At 43.1% G+C, this 24,614-nt stretch overlaps 1 protein-coding gene across 1 annotated transcript in view; it reads left to right on the top strand.

The window, feature by feature from the left end:
* The first annotated feature begins 3,673 nt into the window (after nt 1-3,673).
* Nucleotides 3,674-24,614, top strand: part of tmtopsa (teleost multiple tissue opsin a) — a 26,276-nt gene continuing 5,335 nt past the window's right edge. Inside the window, exons 1-3 of the mRNA XM_053651890.1 lie at nt 3,674-4,225; nt 9,192-9,520; nt 20,229-20,462. Coding sequence (XP_053507865.1) covers nt 3,736-4,225; nt 9,192-9,520; nt 20,229-20,462 — 1,053 coding nt within the window. The 5' untranslated portion in view covers nt 3,674-3,735. The remainder of the gene's footprint in view (nt 4,226-9,191; nt 9,521-20,228; nt 20,463-24,614) is intronic.

The raw sequence follows: 24,614 nt of genomic DNA, 5'->3' as shown, positions 1-24,614 counted from the left end.
GTATGGGTTTCATCTCTTGGCCAGAATGGTTCTATAACGTCAGACGACGTCACAGAATTATGACTCGGTATCTCGTAATTGTCATATAATGGAGGCACTGATGGATGCAATTGCAGGTAAAGCAATATTTAAGCAGGTAGAGCAGTGTGTGTGTGTGTGTGTGGAATGGGGAATGTAGTGCGTTGCGGCCATGTTTGTAGGCCACGGTGTCTGCTAGAAAATGGAGTTTGTTGTCCGCTGTGACGTGGCGATAATTACGACTTAGTATCTTGAAATGACGACTTATCATCTCATCATCGTGTCTCGTCAATATCTCATAATTATCCTTACTCATTTATTATGTCATCATGACGTTTGTTGTTAAAACCCATCCCGGATCCTAGAGTTTTCGCTGCACACCCACACGCCACACCACGAAGGCGTATTCGCGGCTCCTTTTGCACTTCACTTCCCCACCGTTGTACAGTACATTTAACATCTCAATGCTAAATCAATGCGGGTTGTTTAATTAATTGTGCTGTTTCAGCCTGCCCTTTTGTTGTTGTTGTTGTTGTTTGTTGTTTTGTCCCCTGAGAAAGAGCCCATAATAGCCTATAGGATAGGATCTGCTCCTCTGTGTGCATCTGATCGATAGTGAAGCTCAATAGGTTTTCACCTCACGGTCTGAGATCATTTTCTCCAGTGTTCTGAAGCTGATTTACTGACTCGCATTTATTTTACAACGAGCTAAATAAAGCAACAGAGGGAATTCAGGAAGAGGACACGGTATATCCGAGATCCATAACAGACAAGGCGTCTTAAAAAACCGAAAGGAAAGGAGCTATTACAGGGAGGATGTTTGAAAGATGATTCATAATGCATCTAGCATGCAGTGTGCACAATTTAATATGCTGCATGCAGTCGATAATATGTAAATATGCAGCATACATTCTAGAGTACGGATGGCGGACGCAATAGTGCATGTAGTGCGCACTATGTAGCATGTACTATGCGGTGTATATATAGTATAAAATATACAGTAGTACATATAGTATGTATGTATGAAGTTACATGCATTATTCGTAATTGTATGTAGTATGCAATGTGTATTATGTAACATAGCATGTAGTATGTAGTAGGCTATATATATATATATATATATATATATATATATATATATATATATATATATATATATATATATAATATATATATATAGTGTGCCTACCTGGTATACTGTGTGCAGTATTTAGTATGTAGTGTATAGTATGCATCATCAGTATTTAGTGTGCAGCATGCAGTTTATGACATGCTACATGCAGTATTTATTAGGCTGCATGCTTTATTATGCAGCATGCAATATGCATTGCGTAATATATATATATATATATATACCATACAGTATTTAGTATGCATGCACACACAATCCACAATATGCAATGTGTAGCTTGTACCACAGCACTATGGACTCTTTACACTATAGTATGCAATATGTACTATGTCTTAGACCCAGAATAGAGGATGCACTATGTGCTGCATGCTAAATAGGCATATGTGCATGCTCCACACACAGTATGTAGTATATACTACGCAGGACAGAGTATACATTATCCATTATTTGGTATATACCATGCAGCATGTGGGGTATATAGTAAGTGGCAATATACTATACTTTACAGTGATTACTACACAGTACTGAGTATGTAGTGTACTGTATATAGTAAGCAGTAATTGTCTCATTATTGGAACGCTGACATAGTAGAGAGAAAGAGAAGAGATGATTTGGATGCATTGATGCATCAGTTAAAAAAATGAATCAAGACAACAGTTGTTTATTATTAAAAAAGGAGAGAAAACTAATTTTAAAAAAAATCGCAAATTTAATGGTACGCCAGATTCTGAACAAAGACGGTCACGTGCCGATTATAGGATGCTAAATCAAAGTCTTATATCGTATCAGAGCGCACGTCATCAAATACTGAATCGTTGGCTTATGGATAGAAACGTACTGAATCTTATCCTAGCAGATTCAGTGCCATCGTCAAATATCGAATCACTGCCTTATGACTCAAAACGGAATCGTATCATATCAGCAGATTTCGTGGTATCGGTATGATCAAATATTGGATCGTTGCAATATGAATCAAATACTGAATCGTTGGCTTATGGATAGAAACATACTGAATCTTATCCTAGCAGATTCAGTGCCATCGTCAAATATCGAATCACTGCCTTATGACTCAAAACGGAATCGTATCATATCAGCAGATTTCGTGGTATCGGTATGATCAAATATTGAATCGTTGCAATATGAATCAAATACTGAATCGTTGAAATAGGAATCAAATATTGAATCGTATTGCACTGTATCATAGCAGATTCAACGGCACAGTCAAACAGCGAATCATTGCCTTATGAATCAAAATCCGTCAGATTGTACCATACGAATTTTTGGTGGTATGAACGAAGAATTGCTCGAAGAATTGAAATCGTATCTTATGTGGTTTCGTATGGTGTGAAAGCCTGAGTTTTACACCCCGAGTTAAAAGCGGCTCCAGTGAAAGTTCAGGACCATGGACAGCAGTTTTGTGTCGTTATGACTAATGAAGGATGCTCCTACAGGCGCAGTGTGTCCCCTCATTAAGACTGGAGTGGGTCTAATTTAAGCTCACTAAAATATGACCCTCAGACCAGGATCCAGACAGGATCGCACACTCATCAATGAAGGTGAAAATTTATTCTAGACATCCTCCAGAATTGACACGCAAAATGTCCTCCAATCCAGACCAGACACTTACTCAGCTGTAGATTTCACTGTGTAGTGCAATATAAAGTCCAATAGTGCTGCAAAATAGGGCTGGGAATGTGTAACTGTCAACACAGAAGCCAAAGCTGAGTACTACAACAAAAAAAGAGACATTAATCCAGATGAAACAAAATCGATTCAAGTCATTTATGACTTTTAGGAAAAACAGATCATGTGATTGAGGTCATGTCGATAATCGTGTTGCCAGATTTGGTGTTTTTACCATTTGTTCTGCTTTTGCTGGGTCGGTTTTGCTGTGACTTGTTCGTACGTTTAGGCTACAGTTTAAAATGCGTTTGGTGAAGGTGTATTTTTGCTGTAATCCGCTGGAATTTTTTTTTTAAGAACAATGTGTTGCTCAACACCCCTCAATCAAATCTGACAGTTATTCCTCAATGTCTCGTATAGTGATGCGCGCGCACACACATATAAACACACATCATACACACACACACACACACACACATACACTTTGGTATTAACTGTAACATTAATCCAAATTGAAAAATTGACAGATTATTAACCAGATTATGGCACTTTTTTTATTTTTTATTTTTATATGCGTTAATGTACATGTCAGTGGATGGATAAGGCAAACGCGCGCGCGCGCGCGCGCGTGTGTGTGTGTGTGTGTGTGCGCGCGCGTGTGTATTTATATATTGGTGAGGACAAAATGTAACCACAATGACAGGAATATCTGTGACCTTGTGGTGACCTTGTGGCTGGTCCTCGTGAGGGCTTTTCTTTGGCTTTTCTTTAAAAGTGGAATGGCCTCAGAAGGATTGCAAAACAAAATCTCTCTCTCTCTCTCTCTCTCTCTCTCTCTCTCTGTGTGTGTGTGTGTGGGGGGGGGGGGGGGGGGAGGGGATCCGTCCAATCACCACACGGTGGAGCAGAGCCACTCTAAACTTCTCACCTTCTCATCGAATGAAGCACTAAAACAAAATCATATGCCAATTTCTGTTCCTTTCCTAAAATCCCGGGGATCTGTCCCTCGAACCCCGAGCACAAATAAAACCGTTTCATTCCCGCACGTGAACTCGTGGAACTGTGTGTGCGTGTGTCAATGCGCGCGGCCGGCGATGGTTTGGTCCAACGGGAGCGCGGGCGGCTGCTGCGGATCCCCGGAGTATGTCTCGGACACCGGAGCAGCACGCGACTCCGAGCTCAGCCTGAGCCCGACCGGACACTCGGTGGTGGCCGCGTGCCTCGGGCTCATCTCCACCGTCGGCTTTGTGAACAATCTGCTGGCGCTCGTGCTGTTCGGCCGCCACAAGGCGCTGCGCTCTCCCATCAACCTGCTGCTCATAAACATCTCACTGAGCGACATGCTCGTGTGCGCGCTGGCCACGCCGTTCAGCCTCGCCGCCAGCACGCGCGGACGATGGCTTGCCGGACGCACCGCGTGCGTGTGGTACGGCTTCGCCAATTCGCTCTTCGGTGAGTATACGCCGTGTCTCGTGCTCGTTTCAGCATTTTTACAGCGTGCTACGGGTCTCACTTTACATGAACGGCATTGATCAGCGCGAGGAAAGTTGCATGTGCGCTCTCAGGCATTCCTCATCACAGGCGCGGTCCCATCAAGTACCTTTAGTACACCTTACCTAACAATTTAAAGCTACTCTAATCCCATATTGCACGTGAAATGCATATTTAAAAGGCAAAAAGGAAAATGACCTTTCTTCGTCGTTGTGATGGTACTCTCAAGGGTACACATTTTGTCCCTTTAGTACCTTTTTAGTTTGTATATTTTACCCAGAATTCCCCATAATACAGTACAGTTCATTTACCCGGTACCTTGTACCATTTCCAGGTGAAATTTAGCCTACTGTACAGCCTACTGTCCCCCTGAAGGTACCGCCTCAGAAACAAGGAAAGGTACAGTTTAGTACCCTTTTTCTGAGACTGTGAGGTACGCTCTTAAAATGAATTCTTAGTAAGAAATTCCAAGATGGATTTACATTACGCATTACAAGCATTCACTGCTCACTCTCAGAAATAACGGTACTAAACAGTACCATCCCTTGTCACTGGGATAGTAACATCAAGCGTACACCTTTAGTACCATTAGTACCGTATCTCTTACATAGGGGAATGTAATGCTGGCCTACGTGTAAAGCTTTACTCTTAAAAAAAAAAGGAATTACGGTCCGTTTATTTACCTTAGAGCATTTTAAAGGTACTAGAGTATATCCACATTTCCATGTGAAAGATGCATATTAAAGGTAAAACGTGGACACCATTGAGGGTACCACCCCAGCGACTAGGAAAAGTACAGTTTAGTACCCTTGTTTTGAGCCTGTGAGGTGCACTCGTAATAATCACGCCAAACGTGTTTACCTTATGCTACGACTGTTCACTGCTCACTCTCAGAGCTATTAGTACCTTATGTACCTTTTAGTACTTTTATCTTGTAACTAGAAAGTAGGCCTACCTGGACCAAGGAAAGGTATAGTTCAGTACCCTTTTGTATATAAATGCATTTTAAGAAATTATGATGTCACTGTTGAATTAATTAATGTAATTGTTGGCAAATCGCTGAGGTATAACAGGAATAAACCATGTGCGGTTATAGGACAGTAATCACTTCACAGGTTGGTAAAATACTTCCCGAATACATCTTCAGGACTGGGACTTTAATTTTAACATTCACCTCCCTGTATGTCCCACCTGCTAATCGTCCATCTGCTTCACCCTTTGACCCTGTCGCCCTTTCTTTTTTTCTCTGTTTATCTGTCTCTACCTCCTTAGCGTACGAGCTAAATTCCCCCTCCATTAAGCTGTACTTGAACCCAGAACTCGGTTAACGACGCACCCAGCAGAGACAGGTGGGACCAGCAGGAACAGCTCGGCTTACTGGAAACGCACACCATTTATCCCTTGTTGTTATACTCCAAATGTAGTCGATCAGCCATGAAAACCTGCTCTTTTTTCATTTTAATGCAGCTCGGAAAGTAATACAAGGAAGCTTGATTCAGCGTGTGATCACCGTGTAATTTGCACGTTTAAATCATCAACACGCATTCGGCATTCAGCACGTTATAGCGCACTCGGCCTCATTTATCAGTCTTGACGAAATCTTCCTGCCAGATTGACAACGGTCTGCTGTAAAAGTAATGCTGATGTTCTTCGCGATAAACGAAGTTGATTTACATTGAGCCACGCCCACGAGACTCCATAAAAGGCAACGCTTCATAGTTCTGCTCAGATCGGCCAGTAATGCGGCTCAGCCGCTGCGGTGAGTCAGCTAGCTAGCTACACACGCACTAACTCTTCCTAATTTTATAGGGTGCCATTACTTTTGTCCAAATTGAATGCTCATTTTTCTTTGAGTTGATTCGGATTTGTTTTGGTGCGTGCTCTCGGCGATTTAAATAAGTGATTTAAGCTCGACAGCGTGGTCTCTGGATAAGATCGCGGCACCCGTTTTATTCCTTTACTTCAGTGAGTCTGTTTTACGTTTTTATTTGTTGTCGAGAATGTCACTAGATATTCTTTGGCTTGGGATGCGACGTCGACGCGATGAGTGCGGCGTTATGGGGGAAAAGACGCAGTTTAACAGGTATATTTTCTTCAGAAGTGAGTTCAAGTCAACGAAATGTTCTTTCGCTGAGCTCGACCGTAATAAAAACGATGCGGAATTAGCCAGGGACAAAGTCATAACTCTGATCTGTTTTAGGATAGAACAGTTCGTTCTCATAACACACACACACACACACACACACACACACACACACACACACACCTTAGTGTTGAGATTTTACCGCTCTGGCCGTTCAATTCGGCAAACTTGTTTCTTCTCGCAGGCTGAAAAGAAGAATGTTTCGTTCAGATCCAGCAGAAGGAGGTCAGGAATTTTTTTTAGTTCTAATCACATTAAATTTAATGAGCATGAGGTACACTGTTATGTTCTCGCTGGATGTCATTTTCCAAGCTCGTCTTTTAATTTGCATTCGATTAACACCATTTTTTCATCAGAGATTCTCTCAGCATATGCTCCAGCTGTTTGCGTAACCGGATTCATAACACGGAGCAGGTTTCAGATGTCAGAGAAGGAACTCTGGACTACAGTTCCCAGCAGCCACTGCACCTTACGACATCACAGTCACATGACCACCCGCACCTGAATCACGTTTTTGATAAGGAGCAGTCCGTTTCAGACAGATTTGAAATGGTGTGAAATCACTGATTTGGTGCAGTTTTCTGTACGGAGACATTTATTTAACGTCTGTGGAAGTCTGGAAGGAGTCTCCAGCGTCAGGGTTTCGAAACATTCGGAAGATTTACGTGTTCTGACATGTCCAGAACAGAGGTGTGTACGCTTGGGGATTTCTCTGTAACATGACAAGCTTTTTCTTCTTTTGGTTCTTATCAACGTCAACAGAGGAAGTGACCATCCATCCATCTTCTATACCGCTTATCCTTCAGGGTCACGGGGAAACCTGGAGCCTATCCAAGGGAGCATCGGGCACAAGGCGGGGTACACCCTGGACGGGGTGCCAATCCATCGCAGGGCACAATCACATACACACTCACACACCCATTCATACACTACGGACACTTTAGACACGCCGATCAGCCTACCGTGCATGTCTTTGGACTGGGGGAGGAAACCGGAGTACCCGGAGGAAACCCCCGCAGCACGGGGAGAACATGCAAACTCCGCACACACAGGGCCACGGTAGGAATCGAACCCCCGACCCTGGAGGTGTGACGTGAACGTGCTAACCACTGAAACATATATGATGTTACAATATTTACAATAATGAAATATACGTAACGTTATGGCTCCTACAGTCGTAATGTAATGATCACTTGATTGGACGGAATTAAAAATATTATTAATAGAAAGTATACCTTTTTTCCATAGAAGTCTAATTAATAATGATTTATTTTTATTTTTTGATTAATATTTTACTCAGGTTAATCAATACAGTACACGCCCCCTAAAACAATACTGAAGTATAGTAAGAAAGTATTAAAGCGTAAGTTAAGTACTTTTCACATCTGCTTGCTAGCATTTGTCTGGTTTCGTTATTTGAATAAACACTAATTCATCGGTAGGTTTTAGACGTCAGTAAACCCGAACGCGTCGTGCTTTACACTAAAGCGGCGAATCGATCGAGCACTTTTACTTCTCTTTGTCCGAATTTATGCGCATCAGATAAAGTAATAAAAGCAATTCAGTAAAAAAACAACAGCAGGGACGTGTTCAAAGTGGCTGCCGAGTTAATCCGCATTTAAATACCTTTAAATGACATCAGAATTGCAGTTACATACTAAGAGATCAGAACAAGTAGCTGTAAGTTTGAGCTTCTCTTTCTGGACATGTTTGGCAGGCCTTCAGTTGAATCGATCCGAGCACACTGCAGAATGTTTCCCCTGCGAGCCTCGGGTGATTCATAATTGCTGTGAATTTGCTCATGCTCATGTGTGCGCGTAAACCAAACAAAACAAGTCGAAGAAAATATTCCCAACATTTCCCTGGTGACATCCGAAGCCTGTTTTCTTGTCATAAGTTGTGTTTTCACTCGGCTTTCTATTATTAAATCTGCCTTCCGTGATATCCAGCACATCCCGGTGAAATTGATTAAACGGCATTAAAACTAGTGCACGTCTGGCGTTAGACAGAAAACCTTTGCTGTGTTCTTGTTCAGATTTGTTGTCGACTCGCGTACGGGCCGCCTGACTGTTCTCAGCTCCGGGCACTCTAATTAAAATGGAATCGTCCCGAGTTCAAATATTTGTCATCACTTTTGAAGATGATCCACAGAGAAATCAAAAACCTAGGTCCATCTGTCGTCCAGGTGTGGTTACGCGTCTGAACGAAAGAAGCGTTCGTCCGAAGCGGTGCACCGATTGCCGGTTTGAGCGCCGATGGCCGTACGAATAGAAGTAAACCCGCACAATTTAGTGGAAAATTGTAGAAAATCTTCCCGTTTTTGACGGAAACCATCGTTTGAGTCCTCATTGTGAAGCTCTACTTGAAATCCCTAGTCTCTTTCGAGTCTTTTTACGCAGAACGTTTACGGTTACGTCAGAAGGGCCTTCAGGACCCGGAAGCTTGTGGCCAGAAAAGTGTAAAAAGCTAGCTTGCAAGCGTACGTGCTGAAACTAGCAACGTTCACTGTAACAATCAGGTCGTTTGGGTTATTTCCTCAAGAGTCTGACTTTTATTTCCTTAGTATTTGTCTTTCACCACAACATTTACGGTGCGTAATTGGACTTTTAGGATCATGGTTGTACTTTGAGGAACGGGAACCCTCGTACTGCGTTGAACCCTTGTACTATTGATATATTTGCTTTGTTCGTACTTTGGGTAACAGGAACGCTGAATCCTACCCTTTAAACCCGCCCACTTTCTAAATCTTATGATGATAATGTATCCCATCATGCATCTCTGCAGGCATTGTGTCGCTCATCTCCCTGGCTGTGCTTTCCTACGAGCGCTACTGTACCATGATGTGTCCGGCCAAGCCTGACGTCACCAACTACACTAAAACTGCAGTCGGAGTTGTGCTGTCCTGGGTCTACTCCCTCGTATGGACGTTACCGCCGTTCTTCGGTTGGAGTCGCTACGGACCCGAAGGGCCCGGAACCACCTGCTCGGTGGACTGGGTGACCAAGACGGCCAACAACATCTCCTACATCATCTGCCTCTTTGTCTTCTGCCTCATCCTACCATTCCTCGTCATCGTATACTCTTATGGGAAGCTGCTGCATGCTATCAAACAGGTAAGACGTCTTGGTTTGTTCAGAAAGCTTGAACGTTACAGGATATTGCTTCACTTTGTACTGGGCTAACTCAGAAGCCGAAAGCAAATAGCCTAGACGGTCGCATCATATGGAAACACGCTGACTTCGGGTTACATTTAGTATTCATCTCTGATCGAAATCAGCACGTAACATGCAACACACTGTTTATTTTGTTAATTATCCCATCCCCATGCAATAATACGACGCCATCCGGGTTTCCACCGAGTTTCCTGCAGAGTCCGATAAAAACAGTTTGAAGTCTCCATCTCCGTTTATTAATAGCACCCTGTTGTGCTTGAGACGTTTCTTTTTCCCCCTCATGAACCCTTGAAAGTGTCCTCACAACGTGAGCTAATAAAGCTGACTCAAATTTTCCCCGTTTAATAAAGCACCGCTCAGACTGTACGACAAGGTGAGAGCCGTATCACTTAATCTCCTTTACACCCTGACAACCTTGATAAGGAACAACCAATCACAGAAGGGGAAACGACGGGGGGGGAGGGGGTGCGTGTCAGGACGAATCCACTTCCCTGCAGCGCTATGTTCTATTTGTGGTGTTGTGAGTTATGGGTCTCTCGCCTCTCTACGCAACAGCTGCTCTTGAGGGCAGGAAAATAATCAATGGCGCACTGTTGAGTTACAGCTACAGTTGTTTATTTGTCTAAAACACCACATAAACACAGAAGTCGTTTATTCCTTTTACATCACGGTCATTTGCTGACGCTCGCGTTTTTAAAATGATTGACGGACGTCGTCGTTTTTATCCGTTTATAGTTACGTTTGAACGTTGTCCGAATAACAAGGTATCACTTGTGAGAAATCCCAAAGCACAATCTGCTCTGTCCTGAAGACGTTCCCGTGGCGGAAAAGCTGCTCGGTGTTACAAAGTGCTGACACTGGAGACTCCTTACATAAACACCTCCATACAGAAAGCATCAGCACATCAACAATTATACCATTTACTTTGGTAAATAAAAACCAAAAATCGGTTTATTATTATCGTCGGGTTACGTTGTGCGGTCCACCATACAGTACAGGTCCCGATGAAGGAGTCGTTACTATAGAAACGATAAATTTGAACTACAACCAGAGTTGCTCTCGGGGAAAATTTTCCGACCAATCAGAATCGAGAATTCGACGGCGCTGAGGTGTAAATACTTCTTGAGGGCTTCATGCAAGGTTTCTAGCGCTTTCCATCTCCAATTACTCGTAATAACTCTTGAACGGAGTCCGTAACACAACCCCCCCGCCCCCCCCCCCCCCCCCCAAAATACTCATGAGTTTGCTCAAGTGGAGAAAATAAAAGCCAGTCGTAATAATGAGCACTTTGTTGTTTACTTCAAAGTCCAAGATAAAAGCGTTTTTTTTTTTTTTAAATCTCTCTCCCGGTTTCTGACAGTGCGATACAGATGAACCGAGCAGATGTGTGTGTTTTCGCTGGATTACCAAAAAAAAAAAAAAAAAAAAGGTTTTAAACGTGTCGTTAAAATAGTTTGACGCTGACGCAACAGTCCAGCTGTTACTCAATGCGGTAGACATGATGTGTAATTAAAGCACGAGGTAATGCATTTAATGGATGTTGCTCTTGTGTAAAATTGTGTCTGAAAGATCCGAACGATTTTCCAGTTTGCCTTGAATAACGGGTCGTTTTTCCGCTTTCTTCACCGCACCAAGGTTTGAAAACAGAGGTGCCAACATTTATGTTTTAGCCATACATTTTTCACATCCTGCTACGCCGATATTTCAGGCCGACACCAGAAAACTACCCTTTTGGCTTTTTGTTTGTTTATTTTTTTCAGCTAAAACAGTGTTCACATGTAACCGAAGCGGTAGAATAAGCAGTTCACCGAAGGGGAAAGGACATGAAAGGGACATTACTGCTAACATTTACTTTAACTTTGCACCGACGTCCTCTTGTGAGATCACGAACCTTGGTCTTGTGAGGAAGCAAAAAGCCGGGACTGCGGTTACTTCAGTCAGTAAAACGACATGGAGCCGCTTATCATTAAACGGCGTTCACGACGGACGTGTTTGCCTCGACGTTTTCTTCTTCTCGGCGCACATCTGAAAACAATTAGCCGTCTGATATACATTGTAAACTTACGTCTTTGTCTTTTCTCGTTCAGGGAGAATGCACGCTAGCATTCAGACATATTATAGATATATGGACGACGGTTACGGATGTGGCTTCACATGGAATTTTTGATGACATCACACGCTTTCAGGTGCCTATCCCGGGAACGCCGGGCATGAGGTGGGAATACTCCATGGATAGGATCGCTTTGCTAATAATTTATTCTGCTCTTGAGTGGCAGGTACCGCAGTCCATGAGTTAGTTTGCAGTCTCAGGTTCTGTATTTCCGCCAACGTTCTTCCTGCTTCTCCGCCCCTAAAGCTGCAGTATTGCTTTCTCTAGGACTGGAGATGAAACCCTTCAGAAAAAAAAAAAAAAACTGTCTGGAAACCCATGCATGTTCTTGGGTTATTACTGTCCATCATGGCACGTTCGACGCTTTTAAGCATTTCACGCTGAATATACACACGTCCACCTGCTCGATCGTGACGTTATTCACAGAGCATAAACGGTAGGTACGGAGCTTCGGTTAATGTTCAGAGCACATTCGGAATGGGTTCGAGTCGACAGGAAGGCTACGGTCATATAAATAAGCGCTAATTACGACCGTGGCGAGGAGAACAGCATCTCAGAGCGAACGACACACTTTAGCTTGAGGTGGGTGTGCTCCAACAGGGGAGTCATCCAAGTACAGGAATCTGATACGACCGCACAGTGAGTACAGGTGCACGGAAACTGGACGGCTTCAGCTCCTGCCACGTGATCGGCTGATCGGATAATCGCACGAATGGCTGCAGTAAAGTGTCCAGTAAGCGCGTATCGACTGTTGAAACAGAAACGAGACTCGTCTGTACATGCTGTGAGGTGATATGAGCGGGGAAAGCTGAATAGTTTCAAAGTGTCCACAGATCTCTGTGTTCAAAACGCATCAGTTGTCGTTTATATCGTCGCCTTTGTGCGAATGTAAGATAAAAAAAAAAAAAAAAAAAAACCCCAGACGGTCGAACGCAGAGTCTTTTTGATGACTTTAGAGACATAAAAACAAAAAGATTCCAATAAGGTGACTTTCAACTTTAAAGCAAGAACTGGTATAGAATTTATCCGTCCTGCTGCTGCAGTGTGAAGATTATTTGCTGTGCTACTGAGCACACACACACACAAAACACACACACACACACACACACACACACACAAAACACAACACTGACAGAAAATATGAGCAGATTTAAAAAAAAAAAAAAAAAAAAAAACCTGTCTGCTTTTATGAACAAGAAAATAAAATCAATAATTCATTGTGTTATTTATAGGACTGTAAGAACAGTAAGATGAAAAACCACTCAGATTTTATGATGTTATTATTACATTAAAAAAAAACAAAAAACCATCTCTGTAGAAAAAGTCCTGCAGTAGTTTATTACAACCAGATGTGTCTACACGAGGAGGCAAACTGATGCGGTGCATTTGAAATGTACATTTAATTTGCTCCGTGGAACCATGTCGGCATTCCACTGTTCAGAAACACTCCGGGTAGGTGTACGTGATTTCTTTCATTTTTACATTATCCAGATCACGTTAATATACAAATAAAACACTGCTCAGGTGTTCCACATTACACATCACCCCTAGAGCTCGTCCTCCAAACACCACCTTCCCGTTACACTAAGCCACACCCGCACCGGCTACACTGATCTCCATCCTGGTTACAGCCATGTATTTATAGTATTTATACAGCAGTTAGTTCTAGGGATTCAAACCCTCGACCCCTGAGGCGCGAGACGAATCTACTAACATCACAATCGTGTCGTTGTACTGAACGCGCGCTCGTGCCTACGGCCGGATCACGGCCGCGCCGATGTCCGGTATAACTGCTCGTGCGATATTGCTTGAATAAGCACTTGGACCGGATAAGTCAGACGCCGGGAGCAATCCGAGAACCGTAACGGCCGAGCGGCCCCCGTCTCAACCGCACGAACGGTTCACGAAATAAATAAATAAATAAATAAATAAAAGCCGGCAAAAATCTGAACATAAAGACGCTCTCCGTGGCGCGATGCGAAACTAAGACATCTGTAAGAAAACTTTCTTGAATGTTTCCACCGTTGCATCATGACACACTTGACATTCCCAAGCATTTCTTCCTTGTTGTGAGGGACTGCTTTTAGAAAACACACGCAGGCTTCTGGTTTTCATCGTTTGATATATTCGGTATGAAATGAGTGTCGTGATGCAATGTAGTCGACTGAAAGCTTTTTGGCAGGTGCGTTACTACTGTAGGATGGCGTTTGTAGGTGTACTCATGGTGTTATAACGATGCAATAAACGCTTTTTGATGAGTCGAGGGAGGAAAGTGCTTGCCGTGCGGGTTTCTCCTCCAGCTTCAGGACGGAGACGCGTCTGGTCGTATTCCCGTGCGCCGCGATCAACGGTGCGCCGCTTTGGACAAGAGGCCGTCTGTCGTGCTCGACGGTTGTTGGCTTCTGTTGCTGCAGGGAGCGCACAAACTTATGCCGTTTCAGCTGGTGTGCTCAGAGGACTGCGTGATCAGATTTTCAATTTTCTGCGTTGTGGGTGGTGCATGATATTAGCATATATTGTCCTGAAAGGAGACCTGCGTAGGCTGCAGGTTCTCTCTCTCGCTCTCAACCGGAGTAAATATGTATTTTGTTAGCATTAATACAAATACTTTAGCTTCAGGAAGTTTAACTCGATGTCCTCTTCCTTGTTGTTCTACAGTTTATTTCCAGCTCTACTAACATGACAACAGTCAAACTTTGGGGAATTAGCAAAGGCACCGTTTTTGCTTTGAGGTCTTGGGGCGGGTCTGACATCTGCGTTCGATAATGCCCTTTTTAGCCAACGTGTGCACGCAGTCGAATGGATTTCACGCCTCTCTCTCTTTTTTTTTTTCCTCTCTCTCTCTCTCTCGCGTCTCCTCTAACTCTTACGAACGCTGAAACCGGAGACTCCTTCCATAAATGCTAAATCAATGTCTTCTCAGCACTAATGAGTTAAGAATTACAAATTTAAACGACACACTATACCATGTATAGTTTTATCTGGATCTTGTAAGACTTGTACTGACGTTTTTTTTTTCTCCCCCCAAATATGTGACGGAATTAAAGGTATTTTCTTCAGAGAAACAGTAATAATGTGGAAGGATCGTTTCAAAGGTGCTGCTTTTCATATCCCATGGCATTTATATGAAATCAAGGGCATATTGTTTAATCCTAGCTGCTCCGTCTCTATCTAATAGACGAAAATCTGCCTCTGTAATGCTCCCTGGAGAAGCAAGGATCGAATCGTTTGCTAATTCCGAATCTGATCATGTGACGCTCAGTCCGGCCAGCGGAAAAGTTTATGAAATTAGTGACACATGTCAGGGTTAATCCAATCAGCCCTCATGTTTGGCTGTGGTCTTGCTACAGTCTTCATCTCGCATCCTGTTCCTGAATAAATGATTAAACTCGGAGACATTCTGTTCACAGTTTTTTGGTTGTTTTTACAGCGAGACCGGATAACGACTTGCGGCTCTCATAAATATCAGGCGAGAGGGCAGACGTTTGCCAGCCGTACGAATCTCACCTGCATCTCCTGCTGGGATTATGAATCTTGATCTGTGTGCCGAGGAACTGCATCAAACTGACGATCGAATCTTTCATTTTCACCCACTTATTTTGCACTAGGATTTATGTTACACGTATAATGAGGTCCAGACCAAGCCAGACTTCTAGTTTCTTCTTTCAGTCTTATTTCTGTGAGCCTCTGCTGGGGAATTTCTGGCGCTAGTTTGAGGATTTGCACTTTATTGGAGTCGTATAAGAGATGCTGAGGCAGTTCTTTATCAGAAAGCGCATCTGCTTGCCAAGGCTCGCTCACCAGATGGGTGTTTTATCGGTTGAACCGAATAAATTTGACCTTTTGGTATCGTAACGTGTGACAGTGGACGTACAGTAATCTGCACTAGGGGTCGCTTTGACTAGTCAACAGATACAATCTCTAGTCGCTGATGTGGAGCCAGACGGTATAGAAAGCCTGCGACGTGTACACCGATCAGCCATAACATTAAAACCGCTGGCTGGTGAAGTAAATAACATTGATTATCTCGATACAGTGGTACCTGTTAAGGAGTGGGATATACAGTATTAGGCAGCAAGTGAACGGCCAGTTCTCGAAGTCGATGTGTTGGAAGCAGGAAAAATGGGCAAGCGTAAGGATCTGAGCGACTTTGACGAGGGCCGGATCGTGATGGTTGGACGACTGAGACGTCAGAGCCTCTCCAAAACAGCAGGTCTTGTTGGGTGTTCCTGGTACGCAGTGGTTAGGACCTACCAAACGTGGTCCAAGGAAGGTCCGGTGATAGGGTCTTGGGCGCCCAAGGTGTTGACTCGGCCTTCAAATTCCCCAGATCTCAATATGATCGATCGTCTGTGGGATGTGCTGGACAAATGACCTCACAACTTACAGGACTTGCTTCTATTGTGTTGGTGCCAGATACCACAGCGCACCTCCAGAGATCTCGTTGAGTGCATGCTTCTACAGGTAAGAGCTGTTTTGGTGGCACAAAGGCGACCTGCACAATATCAGGCAGGTGGTTTTAATGTTACGGCTGATCTTTTTCTTTCCTGGACCGTTAACACCGAGATCACTTTGCATTTAGTGTAGAAGCCAGTGCGAGGCTGTTTTAATCCCACGTCCACCCTCTCTTGAAGGAATTCCTCCTGCAGTTCTTTTTGTCGCTGAATAAAATGTAAATAAAATCCTCGCGCGGACACAGTGCCGCATGAAAGAGCGCTTACTGAGCCACGGGTTGCACATCACCAATCCCACACGGCTAGTTTTGAGTCAGATCGGCGGTGCGTCCCGCCTCAAAGTGGCCGATCCTGCCTTGTTTTCAGATGCTACCGAGGCTAGAACTGAACATGGTGGAAAAACGTCTCCGATGCTGATCTAGACATCACATCCTCCATCCATCATTAAGCTATAAGGAGCTTCCATGCTGCACGCTCTCAGTTTCAGAATGAACTATTTCACCTGAGCCACTAGCTTGTCACCATAAGAAACGGTACGTCCTCAAATAGTGTAATATCATTCACAGGTTTATCATGTCGTTTATCGCGTCAGTTTATTTACCTAGCCTAAAAAGGCTCTGACGCTGGAAATGTACTTTGCACCATGTATATGACTAAAGTGTGGTTTGCTTGCACAAATAAAACAGCCTAAAAATATTGTCGTCCTGAAACTATTTTCGATTTCAAGTGCGCCTATTACCTTTCATGTAGTGTCTTATATACGTAGCTGTTTGCGAACGTAAAAGCGTCTGCAAAGTTTCAAAAATCAAAGCGCACGACAAACGGAGTTATCGACTCCCAAAAGAACGAACCGATTCTGAACCGAGTCGTTAGTGATTCCAGACTTCACTTCCTGTACTAACCTATGTAGGTTTGTAACAAAAAAACCCCGCCTCTGGTCTTCATCGGCTGCCCGCTGACAGCGCTAGACCGATCACGACAGACCGGGACGTCTGACCGATCAGAGCAGAGTATGCTCTCTGAAAGGAGGAGTTTAGAACGAATCCTTTCGAACGGATCATTGAACGAGTCGTTTGTGACACTGAGGGGGAAAAAAAAAAAAAAAGGTAATGCTGCAGTTTAAATTATGAGCACGTTAAAGTGTTAGTTTTTGTAAATCTATTGTCTGAGACCTTTCGAACTAAATCAGACACGTTTCAAAACCATAATAGGTGCGCTTTAATTATGGAAAAGATGACTGCTTTTTTTGACATACACGTTGAATAGTAAAAATAAGCAGCAGCAATTTTGGATGTCGTTTCCCGTCATGGAAAACTGGTCATGGCGTGAATTCCACACTACAATTTAATTGAATCGTCTCCTGTGGCAATTTGTAAATCATCACAGATTTATAGAGCGCCTGTGAAATGATTCAATTGGAATCTAAATTTGGACCGACATTTTGTAAAACATTTACATCTCATGTAGAAGATTTCAGCCCACATTTATGTGTGTTCAGCCCACATGTATTACTAATGTTTGCCAAAATCCATGGAATGACTCACTAGTATTTGGTGTCCTGATAATTTATGAATCTGGTGCCACGTTGCAGTGATCAGTGATGAGAGTTGAACGTGAGCCAGATGGAGCTGAGTGTATGAGAGATTGTACTTATGTCTCGCTGAACGAGTTGGACTATGATGGCATGTTATCTTTCGCAGGAAGTCCTGTTCTTCAAATGTGGGGAATGCGAAAGATCATGAGAATAATAACAAGCATATCTTGCGTACTAGGCTGCTGTCGCGAAGACTTTTCTGCCATGCGTCAATAAATCAATAATAATATCCGTCGAGTCTTGTAGAGTGGAGACCTTTTATTTTTCTCATATTACTGTGCGTGAGCGCAGCATATATGGAATTTAATATGTGCCAGAAGTACTGAACGTAACTTTTCAAGAAACGAACGGAAAATGTACGACGAGAACGGAGAGAAACACTCCGAAACTCCGTGGCGAAAATGTAAACAGACGGCGTTCTCTATTATCGGTTTTCTAAGCGTCCCTTTCCGCTAATCGTTTATGAATTTTCATTTACACGTTCAAGGTTGACTGTACAAACCTCTCGTGTGGGCGGGGCTTATCAGCGATTTACTCTCATTGGCTAGTGAGATTCGGATCGACAGCTCGAGTGTCCAGCTGAGGATGATGACGAGGACGACGACGAGGCTCCGTGCCGCTCCCGAGAGCTCATCTCGTATGCGTCGTATGAGACTACCCGAACCTCGATATTAATAACGAGCTACTATACCGACTACGTAACATTTTCATCTAGCAGTTATGGAAGGAGTCTCCAGCGTCAGCACTTTGAAGCGCACTTTGATTAACGTCCAGACACAGAATAAACAGCGGGTGTAGGAATGACTGTTTATAGCCGTACACAGTCACAGGTTCCCCAACCCTGGTCCACGGTGTACCCCCTGACCTGAAAACATTCAAATGTGCAGAACGAGGGATACCCCAGTATCAGGGTCGGGAACCTGTGCTAGTGATAATAGGAACTAACTAACATGATGCTGCATGTTTGGAGCTATTGGCCCTCTCCTCATGTATATATTTGATCCCTAAAAAAAATAAGTCTCTCCGAGAAGGCTAATGCATACATCTTCATATGTATTCATTGAAACACGGTGCTGTCAGGCTGTAATTCTTAGATCTCTGTTCACGGGAGCTTGAAATCTCCTATGATTTAATATTTTAATTTCACGTACGAGGCGTTCAAAGCTTTTGCCTACATCTGATCCTCGGGTCCTTGGTACTGTTTGTTGTCACTTTGAGTTTATCAAGGAGAGATCGGAATGACACAAAAGTATAATATCTTCCATTTGATCTCTTTGGGGAAAGTTTGAAATTTCAAAAGAACAAAAGTGCCTAAGCTAGGATACTTTACAGCTTCTCTAGTGACTTTCAGGACCGTACAGTATAATCGTCCTGCATCGTAATGCTCCTCCAACCGGAACTATAACGAGGGTTCGTGCGTCATTTCATCACAGCGTACAGAAGGATGGAGATTTGTAGTGGAGATGATGGAGTTTGTATTCGGATTCGGTCCAGTAGTTGCACGAATGTTTACCCAGGGAAAGTTTCTCATATTTAGGGTCGGGTCGTGCAGATTTTCACCTCGGAGGTTGCCAGATATACGAAGAGAAAAACAACAACAAAAAAAGTGACAGTGTTTGAAAATGGGAAAAAAAGGAAATAAATGTACGAGAATTCAACGATATGGCTCCCGCCGTCTTTTCTCTGGCGCTTATAAAAAAAAAATAGCACTTGATCCAGCACATCCTATTGTTTAGCATTTTTTTTTACATTTTTCTTTATTGGGTGCACAAATTAACGAAGCCGTGAGGCTAATTTAATAACACAATGCGTTTTTGTTAGTATGATGCGCTCGCCTGTAGAGGAAACACGGGCATGGTTTGGTTTGAAGGATAAACTGACCTAGAACTCGTATGCTACTGTTACAGCTGACTTTAATTTCATTCGTAGCATTATCCGTATAAAAAATTCAGTCGTTGGCATAAGTGATGTCTCTGATAGAGATGTCCTCTTTCTGGGGGAAAAAAAAACAAACAAAAAAACAACAATTTTTTTAGTGTATTTAAAGCCCAAAAGAGAAAATCAGTTGGAAGGATAGTGTTCATCGTTCCAATACCTTTCCAGAGGCATGAGTATTAGTACTATTTTGGGTGCATGTGGTCTGTTATGCTGGGTTTTCTTTTAAATTGCCACCCAGCTGGATGTTAACCGAGAGAGACCGAGAGAGAGTCATTGAGGAGACGGTATTTACCTTCCCAATTGCTGCATTGCTTTCGTAAACAGTTATTGAAATGAAAATGATTGAAATGCAGTGTGGTGTGGTGCCTCGTTACCCAAGAAACGAGGCGTCGGACATTTTGCTACCCATGCACGACAGACGACATAATCTGAATATTCAGAGGCGACGGTTGAAAATCGCGTTCTATTTGTGTTACCATAACCATTGTATATGATGCACAGAACTTTCAGTCTTGCAGTTCCCGCAATATTCTTTTCCGTTTGGTCCCGAAGGTGAGCCGCTTGAAGACGTCCACCGGCCGAAAGCGGGAGCATCGTGTCCTCCTCATGGTCCTGACTATGGTGGTATGTTACCTGCTCTGCTGGCTCCCGTATGGCATCATGGCACTGCTGGCTACGTTCGGAGCGCCGGGTCTGGTGACAGCCGAGGCTAGCATCGTGCCCTCGGTCCTGGCCAAGACCAGCACCGTCATCAACCCCGTCATCTACGTGTTCATGAACAAGCAGGTGAGGATGAGGATCTGTCATTGATCTACACTTTTAATATACTTTTAGTTTCCTAACAAATCGTTATGTTGTTTTTTTTTGTCACAGACAAATTAAAAAATTTAAAAATCGACACTATTGATGTTCCCATTATGTGGACGCATCTTTTCTGGTGGAAAATGATTATTCAGTTTATTGTAGCAAAGAATCATGGATATATAATCGTGAATGTTTAGAGAACCAAAAGTGTTTATTGTACGACAGTGCTCTGAAGAACTTTTTCAGGCCTCTCAGTTTTTCCAAGCACAGGCCTGTGCTGAAAATTATGTCCATAACTTACGCTGCCATATTCACCACACCTGAAACTGCTAGCACCATATAGCATCACTAGAGCACCGTTCGAACCGCTGCGTTCCTTTTACGAGAATGTCAGTGACTTACTAGCTTGTCTTGTAGCTACTGAGTCATATCTGTGACCGTAGATTGGCAAAAGGTGTTCCACGAATAAAAATGGCTGGCTAACATACAACTCACAGCCTCACAGCGTACACTACGTACCAAGCTTCGTGCTTAACTAAGTGCTAGCTGCTTACTAGCTAGCCTTTAACGATAACTTGCTAGTTAGCCTTAGTTAGTTGCCAGTGTATTTTATTCAGTAAACATCGGTCTATTTGTACAGTAACAGAAAAAATCGTTGGCGCTAGTTCATGATCCACAGTCAGGTCAGTAGATAAACTAGCAAGTGATGCTAATAAAAGTCTTAACGTGTGTACTTTCGTGTTCTTTGTCCAAGCTGAGAAGCTAGTGAGGGACTGGCGTATGCGTATACGAAAGTCCTTGGGCGGTGTGCTAACTTTTTGAGCAGGTAGCACTGACATCATGTAGTCATGTAGCTATAACAATACCTATAAATAAATTAGCCACGGTCAAGACTCAGTGCTAGCATGAATGATTAAGCTTTCTCTAAGTCGTGTAGTGGAAAGGATTCTCGGAGCCCTGCGAGGCTCACTGCTTTTCAGATCCTTCTGTGTTTTCTTGGCTTTAAGACCTCGTCTGTATATTAGAAAACAATCCTTTCGTTTTTCTATCATTTCAAGCACTGACAGCAATTTGATTCCCACCTGTTCTCATTTTCACATATCTATGCTTGAGGGAGATACTCAGGCATCGAATGATATTGCACACTTCATAAATGACGTTCCAGACTAGGATTTGAAAGGATTTTTATTTGCCTGGGTGTATGACGGTGGTCTTTTTCCTATTAGCCCCACAGGGAATTATTCCTAGCGCGTGTGGCCGAAACGGAGACAGCGAATGAGTAAGGGTGCGATGCCGGCCCACGGTGACCAATTTACTCTGCACTGCTGTGGAATGATGGCTGACAGAACATGGCCAAAAACGCTACCTTTATAAGATTTCAGGCTAAAATAAACCTCCTCGGCTTAAAATAAAACGATGCGCTAGCACTGGATTCAGAGCTATGCTGGATATCTGTCTAGTCAGTTATCCGCCATCTCGACATTGTGTTAAATGTCAAGCCCCGGAATTGGGAGTGATGAAAGATTTAGCAATTATCACGATGTGAGATTGAAATCCACGTCTGTTTCACAGCACGGCTTTTCATGTAACTTAATTTATCTGTGCTGCCAGATAATAAAGGTATCTAATCCGACCACGTCACTGTTGCGCCTTCATGCGAAAGGATTCAATTCATCATACCATCAGCCAAGCTGTCAGCCGTATGATTCGACACAGAAGGACAAGAACGAGTGAAATAGCTGTGCACTCCATGGACATTCAGGAAAAACAAACTCAATGCCCTTAACTAAGAAAAATAAATAAATAATAAAGCGTTAGAAGAAGTCGTTTCTTTGCATGTGGATTTAGATTGGTGTGTTTTCCTCTCTTGGGATGTTGTTTGGGTAGACATCACTAATGTCCTGACTGTTGTGAAATGAAACAGCGCAGGAGTCTGTGGTATGTTCGCCAAGAAGGCGCCTTACACTGATCTGATGCCAGGGGAAACGGATACAAAACAAGACTCGCTCTTTGATTTGGATTTATTGATTTGGATGCACTGTACAAGTAAGACAGAAGCCGGTCCAAGCACAATGCTGACAGAGGAGCTGAAAGCGATACCACCACTTGATGCCAAGTTCCCACCAGTCGACCGAAAACAAGTGCATGAGCGTTATAGCGTAGGAAGGAACTGAAGGGTTAAAATACAACCCTCAAGAGTTCTTCGGAGGTTTACTGATTTTTGAAAAGGAAACCCGTTTTGGACATTTTCGGAAAACGAAGCCCACTTGTTACAAGGTTTTACATAGAACCTTTACGGTTCCTCTAGAGAGACAAACTGAAGAACTCTTTCTCAAACCCGGCCCAGTCGGTTCTCGTTTTTTTTAACGATCTCTGTGTTAGATGAGCAAAAAACGCAGACTGACTCGTGTCGCCATGAGAATTGGTTTAAGAACCATTGTTCCAGGGCGCTAGATGGAATTGATCTAATACGGGCGACGTACTGCCACGTATTTTGGACAGTAGATGGAATCTGGTGAACCATAATTGGTTCCAGGCCCATTATGAAACAAATAGATCCGATTCCATTATTTGCCCCAGGAATGAATTGTTTTCCGGGAAATGGAGAAAGATTTCATCCAGCATCCGGACACAATGGTTCTCAAACCGGTCCACATTTCCGTCTTGTGTCAGTTAGGATGGAGATCGATCTTGGGTTTTCCTCATGGTTCTCCAGTGGACTGGATATGCTAAATTGCCCCTAAAACTGATCACACCCAGTGTTTCTGGGATAGTCTCCAAATCCACCGTCGCCCTGACCCGGATAAAGCGCTCACTGAAGACGAATAAATGAAACCCCGTAGTCAGTAATTTCCATTCATTCATTATGTTAATAGGCTGTAACCCACTAAAGACGCAGCATCCATGGTATGATTTAATACAATATTCACAGTGGAAGCTTTACATTGCGATAAACACCAGAGGCGATTCTCCTACCCACGTAAATGCGCTCTAATACGTGACCCTTTAATTAGATTTCCATGTGGGTTATAGAACAGAAAACCCGACGCGAGCTTTTCGAGTCCGCGAGTGTAGAAAACGAAGAAGAAACCAATGCAAACGATTCTCGTCTTCACCCAGCCACGCTAAACCGATCGGACGGTCGCGCTAATGCACTTTGTTTGAGAGTGTCTCGAGCTATTTTCATTATGCAACACCACAACATAGTACTGCGTTCAGATCCTGTCCTTCACGTCAACTTTGGAATGACGTTTTCACCAAAAGTAAATGCTCCGTAGGTTCCCTTTGGAGTCCGTGCTCATCATCTCCCACTTCTTTTACTCCTTTGCCCCTTGCTTTGAAGCTACTGGATGGTACTACAGCAGTATACAGTATTATCCACCTTATCTCGGGTAATCCCCCAGACAAAATGCAAGCTTTGGAAACCGTTTGTCCTGCCCTTAGATGTTAATTATAGCTTCATTTGTATGCACCTCTTTAGCAGGGATCACAGCGGCATTAATCCCAAAGCCGAATAATTACCTACACCGCTGCGAAAGCCCGGGTAAAGGTACAGAAAATCTGCAGTACACGGTATTGATTTTTGTCTGAAGCTTCGGAATTCCCGTGAGGCTGAAAAGCAGACTAATTCCTGTATACACTAATTGTGTATTTTTCTGCATGGCAAATATAAATCCCTCGGACTATTATTAAAAAGATAAACGAGCCAGGAGAGCTGCGTAAAAAGTTCTTCAACACGGAATACCGTCGTAAGTTATTTCTCTCAGGCTGCACTCACGTTAGACGCCTTTTTAGCATTTCTAATTATTCATTCAACCCTGATCTTTATGATGATAGAAATTCGGGTTTGTAAGTTACCCCGTACCTGACATGGTACAGGTACAGTGACCAATCTGAAGACTTTTTTTTTTTCTATAACGGCGTATCCAGAAATGTTTTATTCCTCTTATACCACAGCAATTTGCCAACGATTACAATAGTTTTTAAAAAAAATTTTTTTTATCCATTTATAGTTACATTTCCTGTTGTGGCACGTCCATGAAAGAAGACATTTTCTGTTATCACTTAGGTTATAGCAGCTATCTCTTAAAATTAATAAAACATTAAAAAAAAAAAGGTGGGGTGGGGTACAGG

Source organism: Ictalurus furcatus, chromosome 20 (genome assembly GCF_023375685.1).
Source record: "Ictalurus furcatus strain D&B chromosome 20, Billie_1.0, whole genome shotgun sequence".
Lineage (NCBI taxonomy): Eukaryota > Metazoa > Chordata > Actinopteri > Siluriformes > Ictaluridae > Ictalurus > Ictalurus furcatus.
The sequence above is the reverse complement of the archived record's forward strand: the minus strand, read 5'-3'. Positions and strand labels throughout refer to the sequence as shown.